At 41.7% G+C, this 22258-nt stretch overlaps 9 protein-coding genes across 9 annotated transcripts; 4 read left to right on the top strand and 5 right to left on the bottom strand.

Annotated features, from left to right (window-relative positions):
• Positions 1-100: 100 nt before the first annotated feature.
• BEWA_050550 (signal peptide containing protein) lies at positions 101-943 on the bottom strand (the record flags this gene model as incomplete). Its single annotated transcript, XM_004831982.1, has 1 exon — positions 101-943. The coding sequence occupies one exon, from the start codon at positions 941-943 to the stop codon at positions 101-103; it is 843 nt and encodes a 280-aa protein (XP_004832039.1).
• A 2164-nt stretch (positions 944-3107) lies between these two features.
• Positions 3108-5402, top strand: BEWA_050540 (conserved hypothetical protein; the record flags this gene model as incomplete). Its single annotated transcript, XM_004831981.1, has 1 exon — positions 3108-5402. The coding sequence occupies one exon, from the start codon at positions 3108-3110 to the stop codon at positions 5400-5402; it is 2295 nt and encodes a 764-aa protein (XP_004832038.1).
• Positions 5403-5700: 298 nt separating this feature from the next.
• BEWA_050530 (hypothetical protein) lies at positions 5701-6966 on the bottom strand (the record flags this gene model as incomplete). The annotated part of the gene is made up of 1 exon (XM_004831980.1): positions 5701-6966. The coding sequence occupies one exon, from the start codon at positions 6964-6966 to the stop codon at positions 5701-5703; it is 1266 nt and encodes a 421-aa protein (XP_004832037.1).
• A 1142-nt stretch (positions 6967-8108) lies between these two features.
• On the bottom strand, positions 8109-9270 carry BEWA_050520 (hypothetical protein; the record flags this gene model as incomplete). Its single annotated transcript, XM_004831979.1, has 3 exons — positions 8109-8523; positions 8557-8914; positions 8948-9270. 3 exons carry the CDS (start codon positions 9268-9270, stop codon positions 8248-8250), a joined length of 957 nt encoding a protein of 318 aa, XP_004832036.1. The 3' UTR covers positions 8109-8247.
• A 187-nt stretch (positions 9271-9457) lies between these two features.
• BEWA_050510 (conserved hypothetical protein) lies at positions 9458-10450 on the top strand (the record flags this gene model as incomplete). Its single annotated transcript, XM_004831978.1, has 1 exon — positions 9458-10450. The coding sequence occupies one exon, from the start codon at positions 9458-9460 to the stop codon at positions 10448-10450; it is 993 nt and encodes a 330-aa protein (XP_004832035.1).
• A 66-nt stretch (positions 10451-10516) lies between these two features.
• Positions 10517-14197, top strand: BEWA_050500 (hypothetical protein; the record flags this gene model as incomplete). Its single annotated transcript, XM_004831977.1, has 1 exon — positions 10517-14197. The coding sequence occupies one exon, from the start codon at positions 10517-10519 to the stop codon at positions 14195-14197; it is 3681 nt and encodes a 1226-aa protein (XP_004832034.1).
• Positions 14198-14276: 79 nt separating this feature from the next.
• Positions 14277-18553, bottom strand: BEWA_050490 (chaperonin 60 kDa, putative; the record flags this gene model as incomplete). Its single annotated transcript, XM_004831976.1, has 3 exons — positions 14277-14533; positions 16331-16758; positions 17256-18553. 3 exons carry the CDS (start codon positions 18551-18553, stop codon positions 14277-14279), a joined length of 1983 nt encoding a protein of 660 aa, XP_004832033.1.
• An 824-nt stretch (positions 18554-19377) lies between these two features.
• Positions 19378-21087, top strand: BEWA_050480 (conserved hypothetical protein; the record flags this gene model as incomplete). The annotated part of the gene is made up of 2 exons (XM_004831975.1): positions 19378-19891; positions 19931-21087. The coding sequence occupies 2 exons, from the start codon at positions 19378-19380 to the stop codon at positions 21085-21087; spliced, it is 1671 nt and encodes a 556-aa protein (XP_004832032.1).
• Positions 21088-21110: 23 nt separating this feature from the next.
• On the bottom strand, positions 21111-22091 carry BEWA_050470 (hypothetical protein; the record flags this gene model as incomplete). Its single annotated transcript, XM_004831974.1, has 3 exons — positions 21111-21452; positions 21522-21806; positions 21840-22091. 3 exons carry the CDS (start codon positions 22089-22091, stop codon positions 21111-21113), a joined length of 879 nt encoding a protein of 292 aa, XP_004832031.1.
• Positions 22092-22258: the final 167 nt, after the last annotated feature.

Below are 22258 nucleotides of genomic sequence, written 5' to 3'. Positions count from 1 at the left end.
ATGTAAAGAATACTACATTTTGAACTCATGTGTGCGACTACAGTGATGTAGATATGTACACATTTGCCTGAGAGATTACATTTTTAGACTGGTCAAAGGCTCAGGATGTTGAACTTGCAAGTAGTTCATAAAAGGTCTTCTTGTTGACTTGCAGCCACTTGTTATTACAGAATTTGCGGTAACCTTCCACCGTCTTGTGATCCTTGGTCTTGAATCTAAATGTGGCTGCAACAGGTTCATTGTCTTGTCCAAAGTAAAAGGCGGCTGATGAACATGAGTCATTGGGATATTCACTCCGCCAGACCAGTTGACCGTTAAAGAAAAGCATAGGAATATTGGCATCAATCTTTTCCTTTAGAGTAAGGACAGAAAAATCTCCTTCCTTTACTTCTTGTACATCGAATCGTGAAGAATCAACCCCGGATTTGAGATCAGTTAGAAGAGTAGGCTTAACATTTTGTTCCTTCGGTTGTTCAATAGACCGTTTATTAACCTGTTGGACTGTACTAGCGGGTAGTTGAGCCGGTTTTGGTGCTTGTTTGACAGATTTAGCAGCTGGTTGTGCATTTGCCTGCGATGTAGCTTGCTGAAAAACAGGTCTATGAACTCCCTGATCCTTCTTTACTGGTCCAGTAGCCTTAGGATTAGCTGGTGGCTGTTCCTCTTTAGGTGGAGCTGGTTCTTCTTTAGCTTGTGTATTAGGTTTAACAGGCTTTTTACCACTAGATCTCTCTACAGTCCCTGGTTCTTTAGATGTTGTAACGGGTTCATACCCCTGTGAATTAAGAGTTTGTAGCTTATTCTTCTCTAACGCTCGCTTTGCCTCAGCCTCTTCTGCTTTCTTCCTTTGCTCTTCCTCAAGCCTTTTCTTTACACGATAATTCTTCTTCCCATGGCATACTTGACAAAAGAAAGCAATGAATAAGAGACTAGCGATCCTCATGATGTGAAATTAAAAGGAAGTGAATAATTTCTTCTAGACAATCTGGGGATAAATAAGACAAGTGAATGAAGGAACATATGGGTCTAGTAGTCTTCTATCTATCGCCTATCTGTTCTGTAAATTATCTCCAATTTCATCTTGTGATTGTTTTGGTATGAGTATTCCGTTCCTTCTAGAAAGGCTGTAGCTCCTCTCTTGGACCAATGAAGAACCTTCCACAATCTTTACCAGGGTGTATAATTGAGCTGTTCCATGACCATCTCTACTAGATAACGTACTTTTAATGAGAGCAAGTTTACTGGCCAAAGAAGGGTGAGTTTGGGTTCATTCCTGGAGTCAGTGGATTCTGTCTGATCCTCAAAACTCTCAAACCACTGGAGAATATTCATGTAGAAAGAAGGTAGATGTAACCAGTGTCTTTAATAAAACTAGAGTTCGCAATAGTTACCTTTGAGTTGCTTGTTTCCATAATTCCAGTCTTGTTGAGGTTATTTGCTCCCTCATTCCAGAGGGGATTTGAGGACTCTAATATTCTCCATTTGGTTCAGATTCTTTGGATTTTACATTTGTTATCTGCATTTATTCCCATAGTTTATTACTAACCGCTTTGTATGATTTTGGTAATGCCATTTGTCTACTTCTAGAATCATCTCCAGAGTAACCTTTTCACCCTTATTCTTCCACAATTACTGCATTATAGAGTCTATTTAGTGACAATAATCATTTATGGCATGTCTCCATGTTCAACTTTGGTTGTATATTCCCCTCATTAGGATGATAAATTCTGTGACTGGGATCATTGTGTTTTCAGGCGGCGATGTATCTCCTGTACTTTCATTTGAAACATTAGATGTAACCTGGTCTTTATGGGCTGATGATGGTTTACAAGATACTTTATCGTTCTTACCACTCTTCTTTTTCCTCCTGCCAAAACAACGCAACTTCTTCCAGCTGGAACACCTCAGTGCTGACAGCAAACACAACATGGAACAGATATTCATTTTGCGATAGTATTAATGGGAAGTAACCCAGGCAAGAATAGACATTCATCTGGGGTACAGGAAGAAGAGGTTCGTGAATAATGAAAATTGGCAGAACGTATAAAGGGCAGAATGATCTCATAAAGCTTCAAAGTATTTAAAAAATTATCCTTCATACTACCATTATGCCATGCACTGGGCAACGTTGTGGATTCAGTAGGTAGGGGTTCTCTCAAGAGCATACTTGTTACTCTGTTAATGCGTAATTTAAGCACCGGTTTAACAGTGTCAATTCCGCAAACAATAACTTGAAGTAGGTCACTCCCAAGGTCTGTTGGCAAAAGCCTTACTCTTAGTCTCAAGAAATATTAGATTCAAAATCTGGGTAATTGCTGCCAAGAACATACTGAGGACGTTAAATATACGAGCATGCTTGGCAGAAACCAGAGTCTTTGGAACCAAATGAGGATAAATTGAACCCATAGCTCCAACCGCTAAACCATGCATAATCAGTGGCATACAAGTAGGAGACAAGCGCCAGTACAGGGGATTCCACCACGAGCCATCATCGTGATTACCTAACACTTTCCGATAGTCATAATTAGGATGATCAGACTGAATATGAACACCAGTAACGCTAGAGTAATTATTGTTGGTAAGTGGATTGTCTTTAAGTAGATTAAGCAGGGTATTCAGTTCGGTATCTACCTTTTTACAGCTTTCTCCCTCTTTATAAACATACCTGTACCAGCAGTCATCAGAGCCCTTGCAGTAGTAATAGTAAGAGTTGTTGGATTTCACACAGAAAAGGAGCAGTTGTCTAGTAAATGGGTCTCTTCAATGAAGGCTCAGCAGTGCTGTATCTTCTGTGTTGGCGCACTGGTAGATATTCCTAGGACTTTATACCCATAATACGCAAGCAAAAACCTATAGGAACCCATTACAGACTACACACTTGATAGAATGTAAATTTATGGAAAAGACAGGGGCCATTGTGTCACTCTCAGTTACAGGGTCCATTCTCGTCACCCTTCTGGACATAAATGGAATGTTTGTAGTTACATCAGAGGCACTTACGGGGATTAGACGAGGAGGGAACGGATTTCTGGAAAAAATAAAATTTGATTCTACACCCCATGCCTTTGAGGAATTTTCCTCGTGACCGTAAATTTTCTTCCCTGAGCATGAAGCTCCTGGCGACATACCTTTTCCTGTTTTCGTGTAAATTATGTGCTTTGGTAAATGTAGAAAATTCCGGGGAAAGGGTCGAAGAAGTCACTCTCGACATTTCAGCTCCGGACCCTTTGTACGTTGAGACGCTTAAAAGAGCCTTTTATCTCATAAATGCACACTTTTACGTGGCCAAAGATGCCACGAGGATATCCTCTATTGTGGATAAAGAGCAGATATTATGGAAAGCCGCCAATGGACTGAGCTGTGACCACGTGGTACTCATCAGGTATCCCGAGGGGAATGGATGCCATCCGGGGCACCAGGGCGTTACTGGGCTCTTGTTGGTGTATACTGGGAGCCATGAGAACGTAAGGATGCCCCTATACTTTGCCAGGAATGGTGGAGCATGGACAGAGACGAAGGAGGAAGAGTTTTACGATAAATTCCACCAAATGGTACTGCAAAAGACGGTCTTTGAGTCCATTGAGATTGACATTGAAAAGAGGGAAACATGCGACAAGTACTTTGTCACAAACACCTCCAACTTTCCATTCCTCGTCTACGCTCCAAACGTCGGCTATCGCATATCGAAAATTTTCAACGGCATAACAATTTGGGAAGCAAAGGGTGAAGATGAGAGATGCTTGTACGTATCTCTATACCCAAGAGATGAGCCTAAACTGGCGTATCTCATCGTCTCTAGTTGGCGTGGAGAGGAGAATATCTACCTCCACAAGATAAACTATGGATGGGCTAGAATAAATGAAGATGAATACATGGATAATCTAAAAGGGACCGGATTTGATGAGTCCAAGTTTGATAATAAACAAGTGCTGGATCTCGAAAACGTTAATAGTGATGTTGTCCGACTTAAAAAGTTAAAGTTTGGCGATACTCTTGTATGTTTACACGTTCCACTTCTTGGATTCCTATTAGAAAAGGTGGTGGACGGACAAAATGTGCTATGGGAAACTTCAGGTAATGAATATTGCATCTATGTTAACAAAGAATATAACAATGACTCTCCACGTACGCTATTTCTGATCGTTTCTGACAATGAGGGTAATCGCAGACTTTTGTATTTTAAAAGAAATAATGAGAAGTGGGAAGCTACAGACGAGGACGAATATTTTTCTTTACATAATGTGAATAAGAACGTTTCATATACCCACCAGGGTAACGGTAAAATTGTAATGAGCAGTTTTAAGAATAAACAAGGACTACGTATTGCAACGTATGCCTCTAGAGTAGAAAATGCCAAGGGAGACTTCGTGTTGGCCCATGGACTTTCATCTCTTTTCATGTTTACATTCTGTAGAAAGTACTATGAGTGGAATTGCAAGACATTTGGAACTCCCCTCTCTCCGTATTTAGGAGAACCATTCATTGGACGTGGTCTGCAAAAGGGAAGTAATGTGGAAAAGTACGGACATCTATTTGAGCATGCAAAGCTGGAAGGTATGGATGCATTTGAAGCCTTTCCAAAGTACAAATATAACAACTGTTTTGTGGAATTTCTAAACGGACTCGGTTACAATGTATATGGCTATGATCTTCAATCGCATGGTCTCTCTGAATCCGTCTCTGAATTTAGATGCAGTATGGACGATTTTAAAGACTATGTCTATGATGTGCTTCAGTTTGTTAGCATTGTAAAGAGGGGTAAATTTGATGATCCTAGCGAAACTTTTGATGAGCGTAGCCTTTACGAGAACATTCCTACAGATAAAAAGATCTTCCTGCTAGGAAACTCCATGAGTGGCAACATTGTTATGCAAGCTGTTCAAGAGTTTTACAAGAATGCTGAGAAGGGAACAAAGTTTGTGGATGGTCTTGTATCCTTTTCTACAATGATAGATATTTACCCTATGTCAGATATAGAAGAGAGAAGAAAGTTTAGGGAGCGTATAAGAAGGTGCGCACGAGATGTGCCAACAGATGACTACTCTGATTACGTTATTTCCAATTTTGGACAATCATTTAGTGCATTTGCCGGATTTAATGATCCATTAGGTTATAACAAAAAACCGAGTTATAAGGTAGTGGAATTGCTATTCAATGCTTGTGAAGGTCTGGTAGAGGATGACAATATGGCTAATTATCCTAGAGATCTGCCCACACTATTGCTTCACTCCAAAGGCGATTTAGTATGTGGAATAGGTGGTTTGGTGGACATGGTCGATAAATATAAAGATAAGACTTTTAAATTAATACAATTAGAGGGGAAATCACACGGTTTGACAATTCCAAAATCCCTCTCAACAATTTCAGTTTACGTTAGCGAGTGGTTGGATAACTACACATGATATCTAACCTTTAAATGTAGTTTTTTCACTATACAATTCTAGTCATGTATGTAAATTTGGTTAAGCAATCTTGATATCTCTTTGCGAGATCATAGCACATTACGAATGTATTTCTTACATTCAAACAATTATGAAATTATGGAAAATTTTGCCTCGTTAGAATCTCATTCCAAAGATTCACAAGTAAGCATGCACACTCTAATGGAGTATGAACAAGGCATCGAATTATGGTATTCCGGTATACTGCATTATTGGTAGATGTCCATTAAAATTCCTGCGGAGCATCCATATGCACCCATTAAATCTGTCTAATCCAAGGATCTCCTCTAGAACGTTTAAACATCCACCAACCAAATCCAGTAAGACCACCAGCTCCGGCCAGGGTACCAGAGGATATGCCAGATATGGACCATATACCAAGACCGGCAAAAATGCTAGCTCCTCCATCAGCAAGAGCATCAGAAGTAGGAGATCCTTCAGCAGGAGAAGCTTCTTGTTGCCGTTGTTGAGGGGGAGGATCAGGAGGACATATTCCCGACTTTTTACATCCGCCCGCCTTCTGTAGCGCTTTAACAAGTTCATCAAATTTTCCATGGTCCGTAGTCTTAAAGTTATTAGGTATTATGTTAGGGAGCCAATCCTGAACTTTTTCCCATTTTTCATCTTTACCATTACTACTGCTATTATCGTTCTTTTTGTACCATCCTGTAGCTATGCCTCTACTTCTGATGTAGATAAGAACTGGATTTTTACCGTTGCAGTAGAAAACATATACCTTCACTGAGTCTCTGGTAGGTAATACAAGACCAGTAATCTTTATTCTCCTTCTTTGACCTCTACCATCATAATACTTAATACCAGATAATCTAGAACTATCACCAAAAGTAAATTCATGTTTGTAGACTGTAAGGCGAGTTGAGATGTGGGATGTGCAAGAAACAGTCTTTCGCTCAACGGAGACCCTTCCTTTCCCACTGGTCCCCTCATGGTAATAGCAACAATACTTATTATTACCACTGGTATAGATCTGCGACTTAGTAAAATATACATTCATAGTAACAGCATTGTTGAAATAACAGTTTTGTTGATCCAATACATTCTCAAGTTCTTCATCATCTAGGTTACCAGTACCAGCTTGTGCCCATTTAGTACCACCACTAAATAAAAGATTTTTGACATAATAAGTAGTTTCACTCTTAGTACCTGTGGCAGTAACCCCTAATATGAGAACTGTCTTAGGTTTATACTTCCAGTAATAAGCTGAAACGGAGGTCACATTAGGTATACTAGCTCCATTGGGAGGAATCCCATTAATAGGAATAGGAGTGCCATCTTTAACTGCTTTTAGTTTAAACGGTGATATTCTGCCAGTATTATCCTTATCCTCATGAGTATACTTGAGGAAGTTTGCAGTAGATCCTTGGTCAAGAGGATAGAAAGATCTTGTGACTTTAATAATAACACTCTTACTTCCAGTAGAATCTCCTGTATAAGTTTTTCCATTCTTATCCTTATCATTCGGTTTTACACCAAGCTTAATGGTTACTTGTGGTTGAGCTACCATTATTGATAGGGTGTATAGATCATGATGATCTGATCAAGTCCTTCAGGTTGATAAGGGGCTTCAAATCCAACTAGTTCAGGTTATTTATATTTAGCATAAAGTCTTTCGGGTCCTCTAGAATTACTATTAGCATGACATACAGTAGAAGATCTAGCAGTAGATTCTTCAGCTTTACTAGTACTAACAGCAGGCCATTCATCTTTTAGTTCATCAGGTTTAGTAGTAGAGGAACCAAGAAAGTAGGATTATGAGGTTCCTTAGAAGACTTCCTAGATTCTCCATCATCCACAACCTCATTCATACTTACCCATCTTACTCATCCTTCCATAGTAGTACTCCATTAATGTCTCAACTGGTGTGAGCAGAATGGTTAGTATGGATGAATGGTTATAACTATGTAAACAATAAACAACAGTATGCAGTGGTTATTTAACACTACAAACAACATACAATCGTACCGTCTTCTAGAAAAACCACAATAGAAAGAAGATCAAAGTCTTTACAGGTCAGAGATACAAGTTATCTGAAAGAAGTCCTTGATCTTCTAATAACACTGTGGAGTAGGCTTGGTAAGAATGGAACCAAGGAATGCGAAGAACAGTGGGGGATATTGCCAGATTATGCAGGCATTTATTCATTCAGATAACCAACTATTACCTTGAGACCTTCATGCTTGTGGGTTAGCAGTCCCAAAGCTTCACAAGTAACCTCTATTTTTGGATGAGCAGAGATGCTTGAAGGAATGGGCTAGGAATGGATCGGAAGATATGTCCTACCAATGTACCCAGTTGTTCCCCTTCTTCCTTACCTTCAGTATTTAAGCTAGTGTTTTCCAGAGTATCTCATATCGCTACCATTAAATCATGCTACCTTCTGGAGAATCGTCCTGGATCGAGTAGAACATTCCTTCTACCTACCTTATAGACCTCTTCTTTTTGATAAACAACAATTGAGATGAGAAGCCTAGTTTGCGTGGCATTTTCCAACCATCCCAAGAATGTGCTACTGGAATAGTATATGCCGGTATTTTGTGTATGTCACTGTCCCTCTGCTTAGTCGACTCCATTCCGGAACTTGGGCCCGTAAAAAACAGGAATTACCAGGTTGAAACTATTTTACAATGCCATAGTGCATGTATTAATCTATGAGTAATTTTTAATGACTAACCCGTTGATAAAGGATGAATTTATGCCATCATGTATATCACACTGTATTTTGCAATATCCATCCAGATGAAAACTGCATTATTCTAGAATAGGAAGCGATTAGCCGATAGAACCACTACTCCTTGAGTACTTGTTTTATACTTTCATTGAGTATAAAGCTGGATTCTCTGGTAGGTTTTCCTATGGCGTGCCACCGAATGTATCCGGATTTGTCGATTAGAAGTAGACTTGGCAGCTCTTTGCGATATTGGTGCATGTTTACGGTGGATTGCACAGAGAGACTCTTTACAATGCTCATAAATAGACACTTGTCAACGATAGTCGAGGCTAACGTGTTGAGGTACCTCTTGTGGGCAAAGCTCAAGAGTTTTCCAGACGGACTATTCAGGACCTGCGCATCTTGTATAGATGATAAAGGGCTTACCGCTACGGTGTTTATATCATGTTCCAGTCTATTTTTCCATAAAAGAGCGGTGGTTGCATCAGAGTTTGGAGGATTTCCGCTGAAAAGGAGTAGCAAAGTTGGCCTCCCCAAAATTGCATAAAGCAACGGTTGTGGAGGATGTGGAATCGCACAGTTCCCTATGCTGAGTGGTAGCCTTCTATCCCCTTCGAATTTATAGTTTCTTGAGTCCTCCGTGTAAGAGGCGGCGTAAATATCGCTTGAAATCCTCGCAGAGTACTCTGTGGGCAACAGAAAGAGAGGATAGTGATGCGCATGTACAGTCCCAGGTACATACTCCTTGTAAGGTATTGGAGAGTTTTCACAAAGCTTTACTTCCCTGAACGCTGTTAAAGGGCATAAAACGACTTACTGGCTTGAGAAGAGCGACTTGATGCCAAGCTGAGGAACGATTAAGTAGTTCTTAAAACTGCTCTTGTCGATGACTGGGACGTCTCTGGAGGCCAGAGGCTCCATATCTGATGGCAACTCGTCCACTTTTGGGGTAAAGAGCGAGAGTTTACCGCCAGTTACCCTCAGCGTCTCCCCGGCCGTTTCTGGCGGGGCGCCATTCTTGATTTCCGAAGGTATTTTTGCGATTTCCAGCGACTCTTTTGTTGTTACTAGACATCTTCTGTGGATGTGCCTGCATAATCTGTAAAATACGGGCATATAGAGCCCTTTTGGGGGATACATGTCGGAGGGTGTAAAAAGTATAAACTGACGGCCTCCAGAGAGATTTCGCCGCATCACTTCAAGTTTTAACATGAGGAAATGATCATATCGTCAGTTGGCAGGAAATTATCTGCGTTTAGCCGTCAGTTGGTTGCCTAGAGGCTCCCGAGTCACCTGAGCCCATGTACAGTAAACTAAAAGAGACAAAATGTCCACGTTAAAGGCCGCGAGAGCGGACAACTTTTACTATCCGCCAGACGCGGATGAGTCCTATCGCACACAGAGGAAGCGAATGCGCAAGACTCCCAAAAAGGTGAGGGCACATGGCATTTCTCTGAAATATGGTCGTATCGGAGAGGAGGGAGATGATATCTGGAATCAGGGCCCCAAGGGACCGGTGATACGCTTTGAGATGCCCTTTAAAGTCATCTGTCTGGGCTGCGGAGCCTTCATAGCCAAGGGAGTTCGATTCGATGCAGAGCGGAAACGAGTGGGTAAGTACTACTCCACGAACATTTACGCGTTTCGCATGTCCTGTCTCTACTGCCACACCCAGATTGTGATCCAAACTGACCCTGAAAACACCGACTATCTCTGCAAGGAAGGAGTCCGCAAGAGGATCGAGGAGAATGACCCTTCCAAGGCGCTGGGATACGACGCTGCGGAGAAGCAGATGAGGGCTTCAAATGCCCTCTTTGTACTCGAACAACAGGCGGAAGAGGAGCTAAAGAAGGGCGCTTTGGCGGTCCCCTCGGAAGGGGCTCAGATGCCAAGGTTGGAGCCTGAAAAGGTGGAAAAGGCAGAAGTCGTTGATGAGAACAGAAGGCTGGGTTATCTGGAACGCATGAACGAGGGCAGGAACAAGGACGACTACCTCGCAAACTCTGCGCTGAGGAGGAGGTTTAGGAATGAAAAGAAAGAGCTGGAAAAGAGGAGGGATGATGATGGAAACAGCAATTTTTCACTGCCCCTTTTGGACGTTTCAAAGGAGGATTTGGAGTCTTCTAAAAAGACAACATTCGTCTCAGAGTCTGGCAAAATTAGAGCGCATTTCAAACGACTTGTAAAGGCCAGAGGCGACGTCTTCTCCAAGGGCTCCGTCCACTCCTCCAGCACCATTTCAATGCCGAATTCACTCAAAGAGAAACACAATCGCCTCAAACTTGTAAAGTTTATAGAGTCCAGAGCTCATAAACGCTAATTTGTAACACTAGGTGTGTATATAAGCAACGTGTGTAGGCAGGAAGAAAACTGGGCGTCCACTTTAATGTATGATGCGGATGGTCTGGATATAGTCCTTCCAGCGAGTACAGTACCTCTAAAATGTAGCGATTTGTGCGTTTTGGACGTCAATTTGCTTCCGAGCCTCGGCTTGGAGGTCAAACGTATCCTCGCGGAGGATTCGCGGCTTTTGCCTCTGGTTTTTTCAGCTATTGACAGTAGAATTGAGATTATAAATGGAAAGGATGGGTCTGTAGTCTCGTTTCTTGGCATAAATGGCATAATCGCCGCGAAATGGCTTCTCCCCTTTTCTCGCCTCTGCCGTTGGCCTTCATTGGCGGATTTTGGGGACAATATCGCACCTTTGGAGAATGAAAAGGATGAGTTTGGCATCGTTACAGTGGATTCCGGGAATGTTGTCGCAATTTACGGTCGCAAAGAGCTCGGAAGTGTCACACACGACTCTCCAATTTTTGGGATTTCTACGGCGTATATAAAGACAAATGACGGTGGTTCCTCTTCCATTATACTTTCTGTAACATCTGTGGACGTAAACGGGACTATAAAGAGGTGGTTCCCCTTCTATGGCGATCTTTCTGTTGATGTCTTTAGACCACTTGATCGGCGCGTTTCTGCAATTTCAGAGGGAAACATCGTTATCGACTACAGTAACTATTTATATGAACGCTCAAAGTGCGAGAATAAGGAGGAGTATGCCCAGGGATCTCTAAATAAGGAGGAAGGATACGATCGACTGATTGAGCTGAGCAAGTTTCTGGCGATTGGATATACTGATGGATCTGTGGCTGTTTTTGACCTTGAGAAATTGTCTATACATGCGCTGTTGCATGGTAAATCGCAAATTCGTACTCTTTCATTATTTGTAGATTCGGAGGGGGATTTCACAATCTCCGTATTTGACGGTATTCTGAAACTCTATACCGTTATTCATAGAGATTCTAATGATGAAAATACTGTAGATTCTCCGGGTAAAATGAGTGAAGATGGGAATTCTGAAGTTTATCCATCGTATTTGTCTGATACCAAATACAAAGCCCTGGTGATTGATGATAAATTAAACATTTGCTCCATGAAAGTGGATGCTAACAATAGGGACATTATTCTGCTTGCTACGACTGCAAATAGACTTTTAATGTTCAACTACAGGACAAATAGAGCAATGACGTTCATCGGAATTCCGGCGGGAAAGCTTTATCTTTACCATTACTCCCTGGATTGTAACATCTATTTTAACGTAATTTCAATGGATACTCATACTGTTTGCGTTGATTTATTTAGAAATTTCAAGGTATATAGCAGAATAGTGACGGATTGTGACTTTGGGGTTCTCTCGTCATCATTTCTACAACCTGCATGCATATTTTCTGGATCCAATAACGGAGTTTTGAATATTTTAGACATTGGAATCGACATTTTAGAGATGAATAACATGAAGTTTAACGAGAGAATATCTGAATTCTATGGCATAACCAACAATTTATCCCAACCAGGGGATAGTGATGAAGCTACTGTTAAAGGTGACGATAAAAAGAGTGGAAAAGCAAAAAACTGGAGCAAAAGGCTTGGTATTATAGATAACTATACGCTGGAGTCGTTCAAACTTGACATTTCACTTCCTACAAAGGGCATAAGAACACTAAAGAGCAGAATCAAAACGCTAGTTCACCACCCTAGAATACCGAGTATTATAGCTGTTGGATGCGAAGATGGTTCTGTAAATTTAATATTCATAGAGGCAGAAAACACTTTGCTTCATCATATTTTGTTCTGCACAAAATTTGACCATTCGGTTGACCAACTTGTCTGGACTCTGACAGACAGAATGGACGAAGATACTGAAGTCGATTACAAGAAATTGAAGAGTAGCTTTTTGGAAAGGATATGGAAAAGTATAGAGAGTGCGAGATACGCATCTGTTTTGGTAATGCAGAGCGAAGGTGATGTTAGATGGGTGGAACTATCCAGGTCCATGAACGTGGAGAGTTTGGATACTATAGAGCGCCCAAATTATATAACAGTGGATGCCATGGATTCTTATATGGATATGATGAAAAGGTCAAAACTCTCTTTGATATTTTCTATAAAATGGCCCATTGAGGGATACTATATGGAATATGGTTCTGAAAAGGGAGTAGACGCGGAAAATAATGAAGACGTAGAAAGCAGTGCAGATATAGGAAACGTGGGAATAGGTACTCTTACAAACTTTTGCAATGTAAAGGACTCTCTGGCAATGCTTTATTATGCTCAGAACTCGATGTATCTATATATTTTGTCGAGATTTGAGAATTCATTCATTCTCATTTGTCCAGTTTTGAGCATTTCTGTAAATGGGATTCCAACATCAGTCTCCATATCTGGCAAACAGTATAACCAGATTTATAGACATCAAGCATCTGGATATGAAATGTTGTATTCTAGGTACTCTAAAGCGTCTTTGGACCAGTCGCTGTGTATGAATGCACTGCAAGAATTTATCGCGATAGGTACAAACACAGGATATGTATATGCGACATCTCTCTTGTACCTTTATAACTTGTCCATTTTCTCATGCAAATTTCCATCTGGTGATTCTCAGTCATCGTTCGTCCCCGCTAATGGGATATCTGGACGCAAAGTTGGAATGTCTGTAGATATGCTAAAGTTCGCAGTGCTTTGGAGGAAATATGACATGAATGTGAATTTCACAAATCCAAAGAGATGCATGTGCACTGACGATTGTATATTTATCTTGGCCATTGGTGTGGTTGGTTTTGGAGTAAAGGTATGCACAGTTTCAAATTATCATTCAGAGGGTACAAGATCAGAGTTTTTGAAGATAACACCTGTATTTTCGCGGAGACAGAATTATAACTCTATACTGTGGGCTGAACAGGCACTTCCAAACATTACCAGGTTACTTGTAGGAAATGGAAAGTCTTTAAAATCTTTCAATTTTAGCTACTATCTTTTTGGTTCTAGTGATAATGCTTGCAGGAATTTGGCAGATTTACAAAAGTTTTTGGACCTTTTTGAGGCTATGAAGGATCGCGACTTTGCCCTGGAAATTTTGCTAAAGCTTTTTTGTCACAAGAATGGAGATTTGTCTTCAAGCAGTTTTACTCCAGAGGAGTGCCTTCTATTCTGCGACAATATGGATATTACAAGCCTGCTTGGCTCTGCAGATTTATCAAGTGACCGTCATTTGTCCGTTAAACTGCTCATTGAAATTTGTAAAAACGGCAAGGAGGAAGTTGAAAAATGGGCACCAGAATTGCTCACTTCTAGGATGACATCGGATACATTTCTTGGCTATTTTAACAACATATTTCTCATTTACCAGGGAAAGTTTGGGAGAGAGATGACATATCCCGAAGAATGTATAGAATTTGCAAAATCAGAAATACGTTCAATGGGTGGCATTTATTTGGCAATTTTACTTGTGCTACTGGAAGATGTCCATGGTGCCGTAGATTTACTAGCCACTAGTGGTCTGTATGCTGAAACATTTTTGCTCTGCAATGCCCTAAATTTGCCAATGGATTCTACGCTTTGTAAAGCTGCGGAAGTGGTACGCGACCGAGCTATTTCTGCTCTATTTTTCGCAATTTCAAATTCTACCCAGGGCGCTAAAGAGGTTTTGCATAAATTTGCTGATGAGGAACTATCGCAGGAAACAAAGGACCGCGTGACAAGGTGTTTGGATTTGCTAAATTTTGTACAATAAAATATTTAAACGAGTAGGATAATTCATCATTTAAAACTTTACAAATTTCTGCATTTATGGTTTATTCTGGTCCGTTCAATTACTCATATGGCTCCTCCACTGCTTCATCGTCTGTGGACTTTTTCTTTTCTTCCTTTTCGACCATCATTCCTTCGGTAGTTAGAACGAGACCTGCAACGGAGGTTGAGTGCTCTACTGCGGACATTATGACCTTGGCAGGGTCGATAACTCCTTGCTTGATCATGTCACCATAGCAGTTTGTCTTGGCATTCCAACCATAACCGAATGGTTTACCAGAATTTACAATTCTTTCAACGACCTTTGATCCATCAGTACCTATAAATGGGATGAAGATGATGAAGGTAAGGTGTGAATGCTACTGGAAAGAGTATCGTTTCATCCTGTGATTGTACAAGTCTGCATAAGTCCTAGCATTCCAGTACACCAACAAGAGAGGAGTCTAGAGAGGGAGAGTCTCTTGGTCCCAGTTCTGCCTACCAAGGGTAAGGAGAACATACTGCATTATATCCATAGGGAGTATAAGTGAAGTATTCTATAAGCGAGTGATTATAAATGAGACGATAGCAGACCACTTCTTCCATACGGCAAGGCCTATGGCACCTCCTCCTGCACCTACACTTGCAATGCTAATTCCCGCTTTAGCTCCTCCAGAAAGTCCAGAATCAGGAAAGTGTATCTTCTTAAGCGTTTGGATTAGAAGAGAACCTTCTATTTTAGTTCCTTGTTCAGGAATGACACTCCAATTAGATCCACTCTTGCTAGGTTTCTTGTGGTATGAATACTTGGAATTCCCACTAGCAACCAGCTCAACCAGGAGAAGCCTAGACAGATCTTTAGGATCATTTCCATAGTAGTACGCAGAAATGCTAAGTAGTTGATCATGAGGGGATATACCGGGAAGTGTAGAAGAGTTGTGCATAACATCTTTAACCTTAAAAAGTCCACCAGTTAGAGAGTGTTCAAATTTAGAATAGCCACCATCAATTGGACTACTTCTCACGGTAATGGTTATACCAGCACCTTCATCCCGGTATGGTGCATTAGTTGGTCTGGATAAATCTATAATGATGGAAGGGTAATAAGAGCTCTTTTCAATAAGATTTTTTATTTTACTATCTCTATCATCAGTAGGATCTGTAGGTTTATCATACCGGGAAACTTCACTCCATGTATTGCCATCCTTGGTATTCCTCCTGAAGTAGTTATGCCCACCTTGTTCATAGTATATTAGGATAGGTTTTCCGTTTACTTTTGAATTAAAATAGACATAGATAGTGGAGACACCTTTAACAGGTGGAAGTCCAAGTTGCCAATTTTTATCATCCCTGAAAGTAGCTACTGAGATGGGTTGTGAATAACCAGGAATAGAATGCATAGAGTAGTTGTAACCTGATGGACTATTAGGAAACACGCGTATACTTTGTTTAGTACAACCTGGACAGGTATAGGTACCATTATTAGTGCCGTTTTTTTCCAAGATATTTATAATGTGAGCCTCATTCCTCTCACAGTTCTGTTTGTTAAGTGAATCTCTGAGATTTTCAGTTGTTACATTTCTAGGATTAGTCCAAGTAGTACCATTATCAGTCTTATAGTATTTTTCTTCATCGCCAAATTGAATTAGGAGAGGCTTACTACATGCATGATCCTGTGACCAGTAGTAGACCGAAACACTGGAATATTTGTCTAGGCTAGTAAATTCAGCTTGAGAATTTACTCCCTTGTTAATACTCCCTATTTTACCATCCTTTAGAGTATGAACAAACTTCCTGTAAGTTCCGTCTAAATCAGGAAACCATTCATCCGTTAGAAGAACCGTTCCGCCATCACTATTGTAATAGTATCCTCCCTTACTATCTACTTTAACGTTAAAATCTCCTGGATAGTAACCAATTTGTATGGTTACACCCTCTTCGGTCATCCTCCATTTTCACTCACTAGAATACTAGACTAGTTCCTCCACTGACTTCCCTCTATACTGTTCAGTCATTCATTATTCCATAGTAGTACTCCATCAATGTCTCAACTGGTGTGAGCAGAATGGGCAGTATGGATGGCTGGTGTACAATCACGGTAATGAGCGATACTCTTAGAACTCCAGATTAAACTTACCGGCATTATCTGCAATTTGTTTGGTAATGATACTCATTGCATCGAGTACTATCTGGGCGCCAGCCTTTTGGAGCTCAATTTCGCTTTCTACTTCTTCATCTCTTCCATCAACAACTTCAGAGTCTGGTGAGTTCAATTCCTCGTTTACTGAATCCTCAATATTCTTCATTACCTTTTCTACAAATTCTGGTCTTTGCATGGCCAAGTATGTTACACCTCCTCCTGGCACGTATCCAGTTTCCATGGCAGCCCTTACAGCGTTTATGGAATCCTCATAACGCAGGCGTTTCTCCTTCAGTTCAGTCTCTGTGGCTGCACCGATTCTAATTCTTGCAATACCGCCAGAGAGAGCGGCAATACGCTCTCCTAATTTTTGCTTGTCAAATTGAGATGTACTGAGTTCCTTTTCCTTCAATAGAGACGATACCCTGAATGTTTGTGTAATGGTAGTATGTGAGTTATGGAGTAGCGATTGCCGTCGTTAGACGGAGTAACTCTGCAGGAGTACGTCAGTACGACTGCTAGATCTTGAGTAAGCGAAAGACTGTCTGACTGGAAGGAGGACTGTAGCGAATATACGTAAGTATAGGAGCCAGAGGATGACCAAAGAGAGCATACGCCCTTATTCTGTGGATGGTTTCCAGAGGTTCCATTCCCTCTACATGAAGTCACCATCACTCCTATGCTTACGTATACTCGCCATAAAGCTCCCTTGTGGTCATTAATCCTCCTTCGGAGGACATTCTTCCTTCCGTTGCATTCCAGTAATGACTTTAATCCTACTGGACAGAAGAGCTCCCTTATGGTCGCTCTAGTCCCTCATTCTTCGGGACCTATCCTCCTTTCAGTCGGATACCCATGCTGTCTCTGGCTTACACCATCGTCAGCATCATACTCACTACGTTCGTATACTACGCATCCTTACCTATTCTTGATGCTTCCCAAAAACTGTGGAAGTGTGATGATGGACGTCCTTTCCTTCTTAATCACGACATTCCTGGCGTTTCCGAGCATGTCTACCGTGACATCCCCGAGGCTGATTCCGACATCGCTGGAGACAAAAGTGCTTCCGGTGGCAATGGCAATATCCTGTAGATAGTCCTTTCTCCTCTCTCCAAACGAGGGCGCCTTTACGGCAACGACCTTGAGCATTCCTCTCATCTTGTTAATGATAAATGTCTGCATGGCTTCAGGACCAAAGTCTTCCGCAATGATAACTAGCGGAGTCTTGGTCTTGGCGCAATGCTCAAGAATGGAAAGGATTGACTGTGGATTGTCAATTTTGGAGTCCGAGACGAGGATACTGGGAGACGCCCATTCGATGGCTTCCTTCTCCTCTCCGAGCAAAAAGTAGGGATTGGCGAATCCGCGATCAAAGGTGTAACCCTCAGTGAAGTCGAGTTCGTCCTCTAGCGCCGGATTATCCTCCAGAATCGTCGCTGCATTTCCACCGAGTTTGTCAAACGCCTTGGCTATAACTTGGCCCATGACAACATTACCGGAAGTTGCGACGGTGGCAATGTTTAGGAGATCGTTGTAGCCGCTCACTGGGTTGCTCAAAGTCTTTATTTCCTCAATGATGAGTTTGGAAACCTTCTGGATGCCCTTGTGAAGCGGGATCGAGTTGTGGCCCTGGTTCACATACTCTACGCCTCTCTTTGCGATCTCAGCTGCCAGAACTGCCGTAGAAGTCGTACCGTCACCGGCGCGGTCGTCGGAGGTCGTGGCGATTTCCTGGATGAGTTTGGCGCCCGCGTTCATCTTGCGGTCGCTCAACTCGATATTCCTTGCGATTGTTACGCCATCGTTGACGATTATGGGTGTGCCGTACTCCTTTTCGAGCAGAATGTTGCGACCTCTCGGACCCAGAGTAACTCTGACCGTGTCAGCCACTTTGGTGATGCCGGAGAGCAAACTGTTCCTGCACTCGTCAGAGAGGATGATCTCCTTGGCCTTGGCCTGGACGCCCAGAGAGGAACGAGACGTCAATCCAGGCGACGAGAGAAACGCCGGAGAAGAACACGACTGGGTCGAAGAAAAACACAAAGGTGAGCTTCTCCAATTCCTGGCCCTTGTGAGAGCCTCGATTTCCTGTCCAGTGCCGTAAATTATGCCATTGTTGGAAATGCACTTGCCATCCAGAAATTGCCGTTTGAATAGCACACTCAGACCCTCGGTGAAGGTCGGAAGAATAGAGACAAAAATCACGCCAATTAACCACATTATAAGTACATTTCACAATTCTTCTCTACATTTACTTGTGTCTTGGCGCTCCTGGGCAAATTCCAGAGGAACCACCAAGTCGTCGCCCCATGGAGAGTATCGACGGCGGATTCCACCATTTTCACACACATGAAAGCTTTTGGCGGGTGGTTAGATATTCTGTGAGATATTTTAGCCTATGGGCTGGCAAAAGAGGCGCACATTTGTCCAGAGCCTCTGTTCCGAATTCGTATTGGCGTATTTTGGAGTTTTTGGCGAGATTCTACGATTATTTAGGTTCCATTTGTGGTTTAGCTACATGGTATATGGCTATACATTAACATTTTGATCCATGGAGCGACATCGCGAGCATAACTCGCTCCACGTACAAAATAGAGCATCATGACCGAGAAAAGTTGTGATTAGTTGCCACTATAATGTGTAAAATGTGCTCAGAGTTTGGTCTCTATGGCAATTAGTTGGAGAGCCGCGGTTCTTTCTGTGTGGCTTGACGACGTGTGGGCCCTTCAGTCGTCATTTTCTCTTTTTCGTCCCGTTTGGTTCAAAAGGTGCGGGTGTGGCGTTTATTTGTTTATAGTTGTCGTGTGTTTTAATTATTTTGGTCTATAGTGTCCAGTTTGTTCGTGAATTTTGTTTTTGTTCTTCATTCTCAACTTCTGTTTGACTTTTGGCTACACAGAGGATAAATTTGAGGGAATAAGCGTCGCTGTATTGGTATATAGGACTAGGGGTTGGTTTCATGGCCGACGTGGGTCTCCCTGACTGTGTGATGGCAAAGAAGGATTTTAGGGCCGAAACATGTCGATAGAGGAGGTCATTTAACCATGGAGCCTGGCGTGGCGTTCAAGAAGATGTTGACGGGGCTGAGAAGGGGTGAGCGCGTCTTCCTCCAGAACGTTCCCTCGAGGGCCATAAAGCCGCATTTGGGCACACTTCGCACTCCCCTGAGGAATATAACGCCCCAAAACGAGGTTCCTAGGGAGAAGGTGGAAGATGCTGATGATGATAAATCTGATGACTCTATTAGCCATTTTGCGGGAATACATAAAAGGTTTAATTTTGACAGAAGACGCAATTCCACTATCACCATTCCAAGCTCTTCTCCAACTACGGTCCTGAGAAGCATGGATAGAGCTATAAAAAATCGCACAAACACATTGTCTACGGACTCCTCCCATGATGACCTCATCTTTCACCTGCGGAACTTTAACGAAATATACGCAAAGACTACTCACAAATTTGATCTGCTCAAAACGATCGTGAACAATGACAAAAACGATGAGATTATCTTTACAATTGATTTTTATAACCTGCTACTAAGCATTTGGGCGTCAATAGGTTCGTTTAGTTTTTCGTGCATGCACATTCCATACTTAGGCCAATTGAACAAAAACGATAAGATAATGTACCATAATTTATGCAAGAGTATTTCTAAAAAGGTCTGGTCGCTCCTGCCTAAGAGGGGTATCGGGGTTTCTCACTCAATCTACCTGTCTTATTTCTTGCTGGATTTGGAGCTTTTGGACGAAAACAAACTGGTGCCACCGGGGGAGCAGTTTGAACGGATGAACTTTCTGATTGCCAACCTAAAGCCCCTGCTGGAAAGATCCGTGGGAGGAACTATGCATACCTTTGGGTCCTGCTCAAATGGACTATGGGTCCGAGGCTCAGACATTGACTTTTGCCTAGTAATCCCAGACTGCAAAACAAAGAGGCAGTGGCTCTCCAAGCTAATGCTGGTAAAATCATCGCTATTAAATACAGACTACATTTCAAAGATACAAATAATCCAAGCAAGGGTTCCTATCGCAAAATTATTTGATAACAATGGAGTTAACGTGTGTGACGTTTCGATAAACAACACCGTTGCACTAAACAATTCGCTTTATGTAACGACAATGACATCTTTAGATGCGCGTGTGGCTAAACTTGGTCGATTTATCAAATACTGGGCTAAATGTCGCCAGATTAATAATAGAGCGGAAGGTACAATGAGCTCATACACTCTATCGCTGCAGCTCTTTTACTTTTTAGCAAACAGAAACCCTCCAATACTCCCGCTATTTAAGGACATCACAAGGAACTATTCTCCTTTTGAAGACCTTGACAATCAGCTTTGTTTCATTTCAGATACAGCCGAGATTATGGAAAGGTGCAAGTACCTGGGTAAAAACCAAGAGTCCCTTTCCGAGCTTGTGTTTGCCTTTTTCAACTACTATGGAAGTGAAAAATTCAAGGGAGGCGATTCTGGAATCACAATTAACCTCTACGATAATCAAGTTGCTGAGAATGATAGTGGCGTGCTGGAAATGAGGTGTCCAATAACTGGCAAGAATGTGAACCCATTCACAGTTGTGATTTGGCAATCGATTCACGATGAATTTCGACGTTTTAAAGACATGCTGTCGTTGAAGCAACCAATTGAGGTAATTTGTTGCGAAATCCAGCGCTCAGTGCTCAAGAGTCAAGCAATTGCCCGAAAGAAGAATGCAAACACAATGGCGAAAATTTTATTGAATGCAAAACAACTCTGAATTTTTAACTATACAAGTAACAATTAGACATTTTGTTTTACAAGTTCCTTTCCTAAGATTTCTGACATGGCAATGCAGTCTTGTTCTGCAGAGTTGATTTCACCCTTGAGGTACTCCAAATTCTCCTCGAGACTGTCCGTCCTGTCCGCATCCATATCCATGAGCATTCGGAGAGCTCTAGAGTACATGTCCTCGCTGGAAGTTAGCGGCTCCTCGCCGGGAATTTGAGAGCTAAAGACAAGTTCTTGGATCATTTGTGACTCAGACATCCAGTGTGCCAACTTTCCAAACATTACAAATCTCTGGGAAATATCCTCTGCGAGTTTTTCCAAATATTCTACACTATCCTTTGGCAATTTTGCCACCTATATATTTTATATAGCCATGTTAACGGTGTATAAACATCACATTTAAACATGTACAGGAAAACAAACCTCTGAAAGTTTCCTAACAAAATCTTGTGGTTTAAACTCTTCCCACTTAGCACCGTTGTTGCCTCCGGTATAAAAGACAAATGTCGGGGTTGCCCTAGTGATTGGGCATCCCTTGGGAAAGTCATTCATCTGAATGTTCAAGCGCTTAATTCTGACCGGACTGTTGACCTCCTTGAGGTGGTTATGCACAGAGTTGATAAACGGCCGGACCAAAAAGCACAAGAAACAGTTGTCTTCATATAGCTGGACAATTATCGGCGACCGCTTGCTAGCGTCTTTAATAACCTAAACGAGTGAGTATTATGGTAAAACGCATACCCTTTCATTAAAATTTGATAGCGTAACAAATTCTGGAAGATCGTCACTCTGTCTCAAACTAGCAGCGTCCTGTGATACCTCCTCAAAAAATGTTGGCATCTCCTTCACCATCTGACTAAATTTTTGCTCGTCTAGCAAATCCTCAGAACCATAATACTTCTTCCGCAATCCCTTGTAAAGGACAAATTTTGGGTCTTTATTATCAGCTTCATCCCTGTATATAAATGTTACTAGTGCATAAATAAAGTGCATGCTTTATAGGTACTGGAATGGGTAGTATTTGGTTTTAAAACCAAGTATGTAAAGGGAATGTTGTTCTCATTGTTCCCTTCCTGTCTATATTCGATATTACAAGTGAGCATAAATCCTAGCATTCCAGTATACCAACAAGAGAAGAGTCTAGAGAGGGAGTGTCTCTA

Source organism: Theileria equi, assembly GCF_000342415.1.
Source record: "Theileria equi strain WA chromosome 4 map unlocalized gcontig_1105316255041, whole genome shotgun sequence".
NCBI classification, from domain to species: Eukaryota; Apicomplexa; class Aconoidasida; order Piroplasmida; family Theileriidae; genus Theileria; species Theileria equi.
This window is presented reverse-complemented; position numbering and strand designations above follow the sequence as displayed.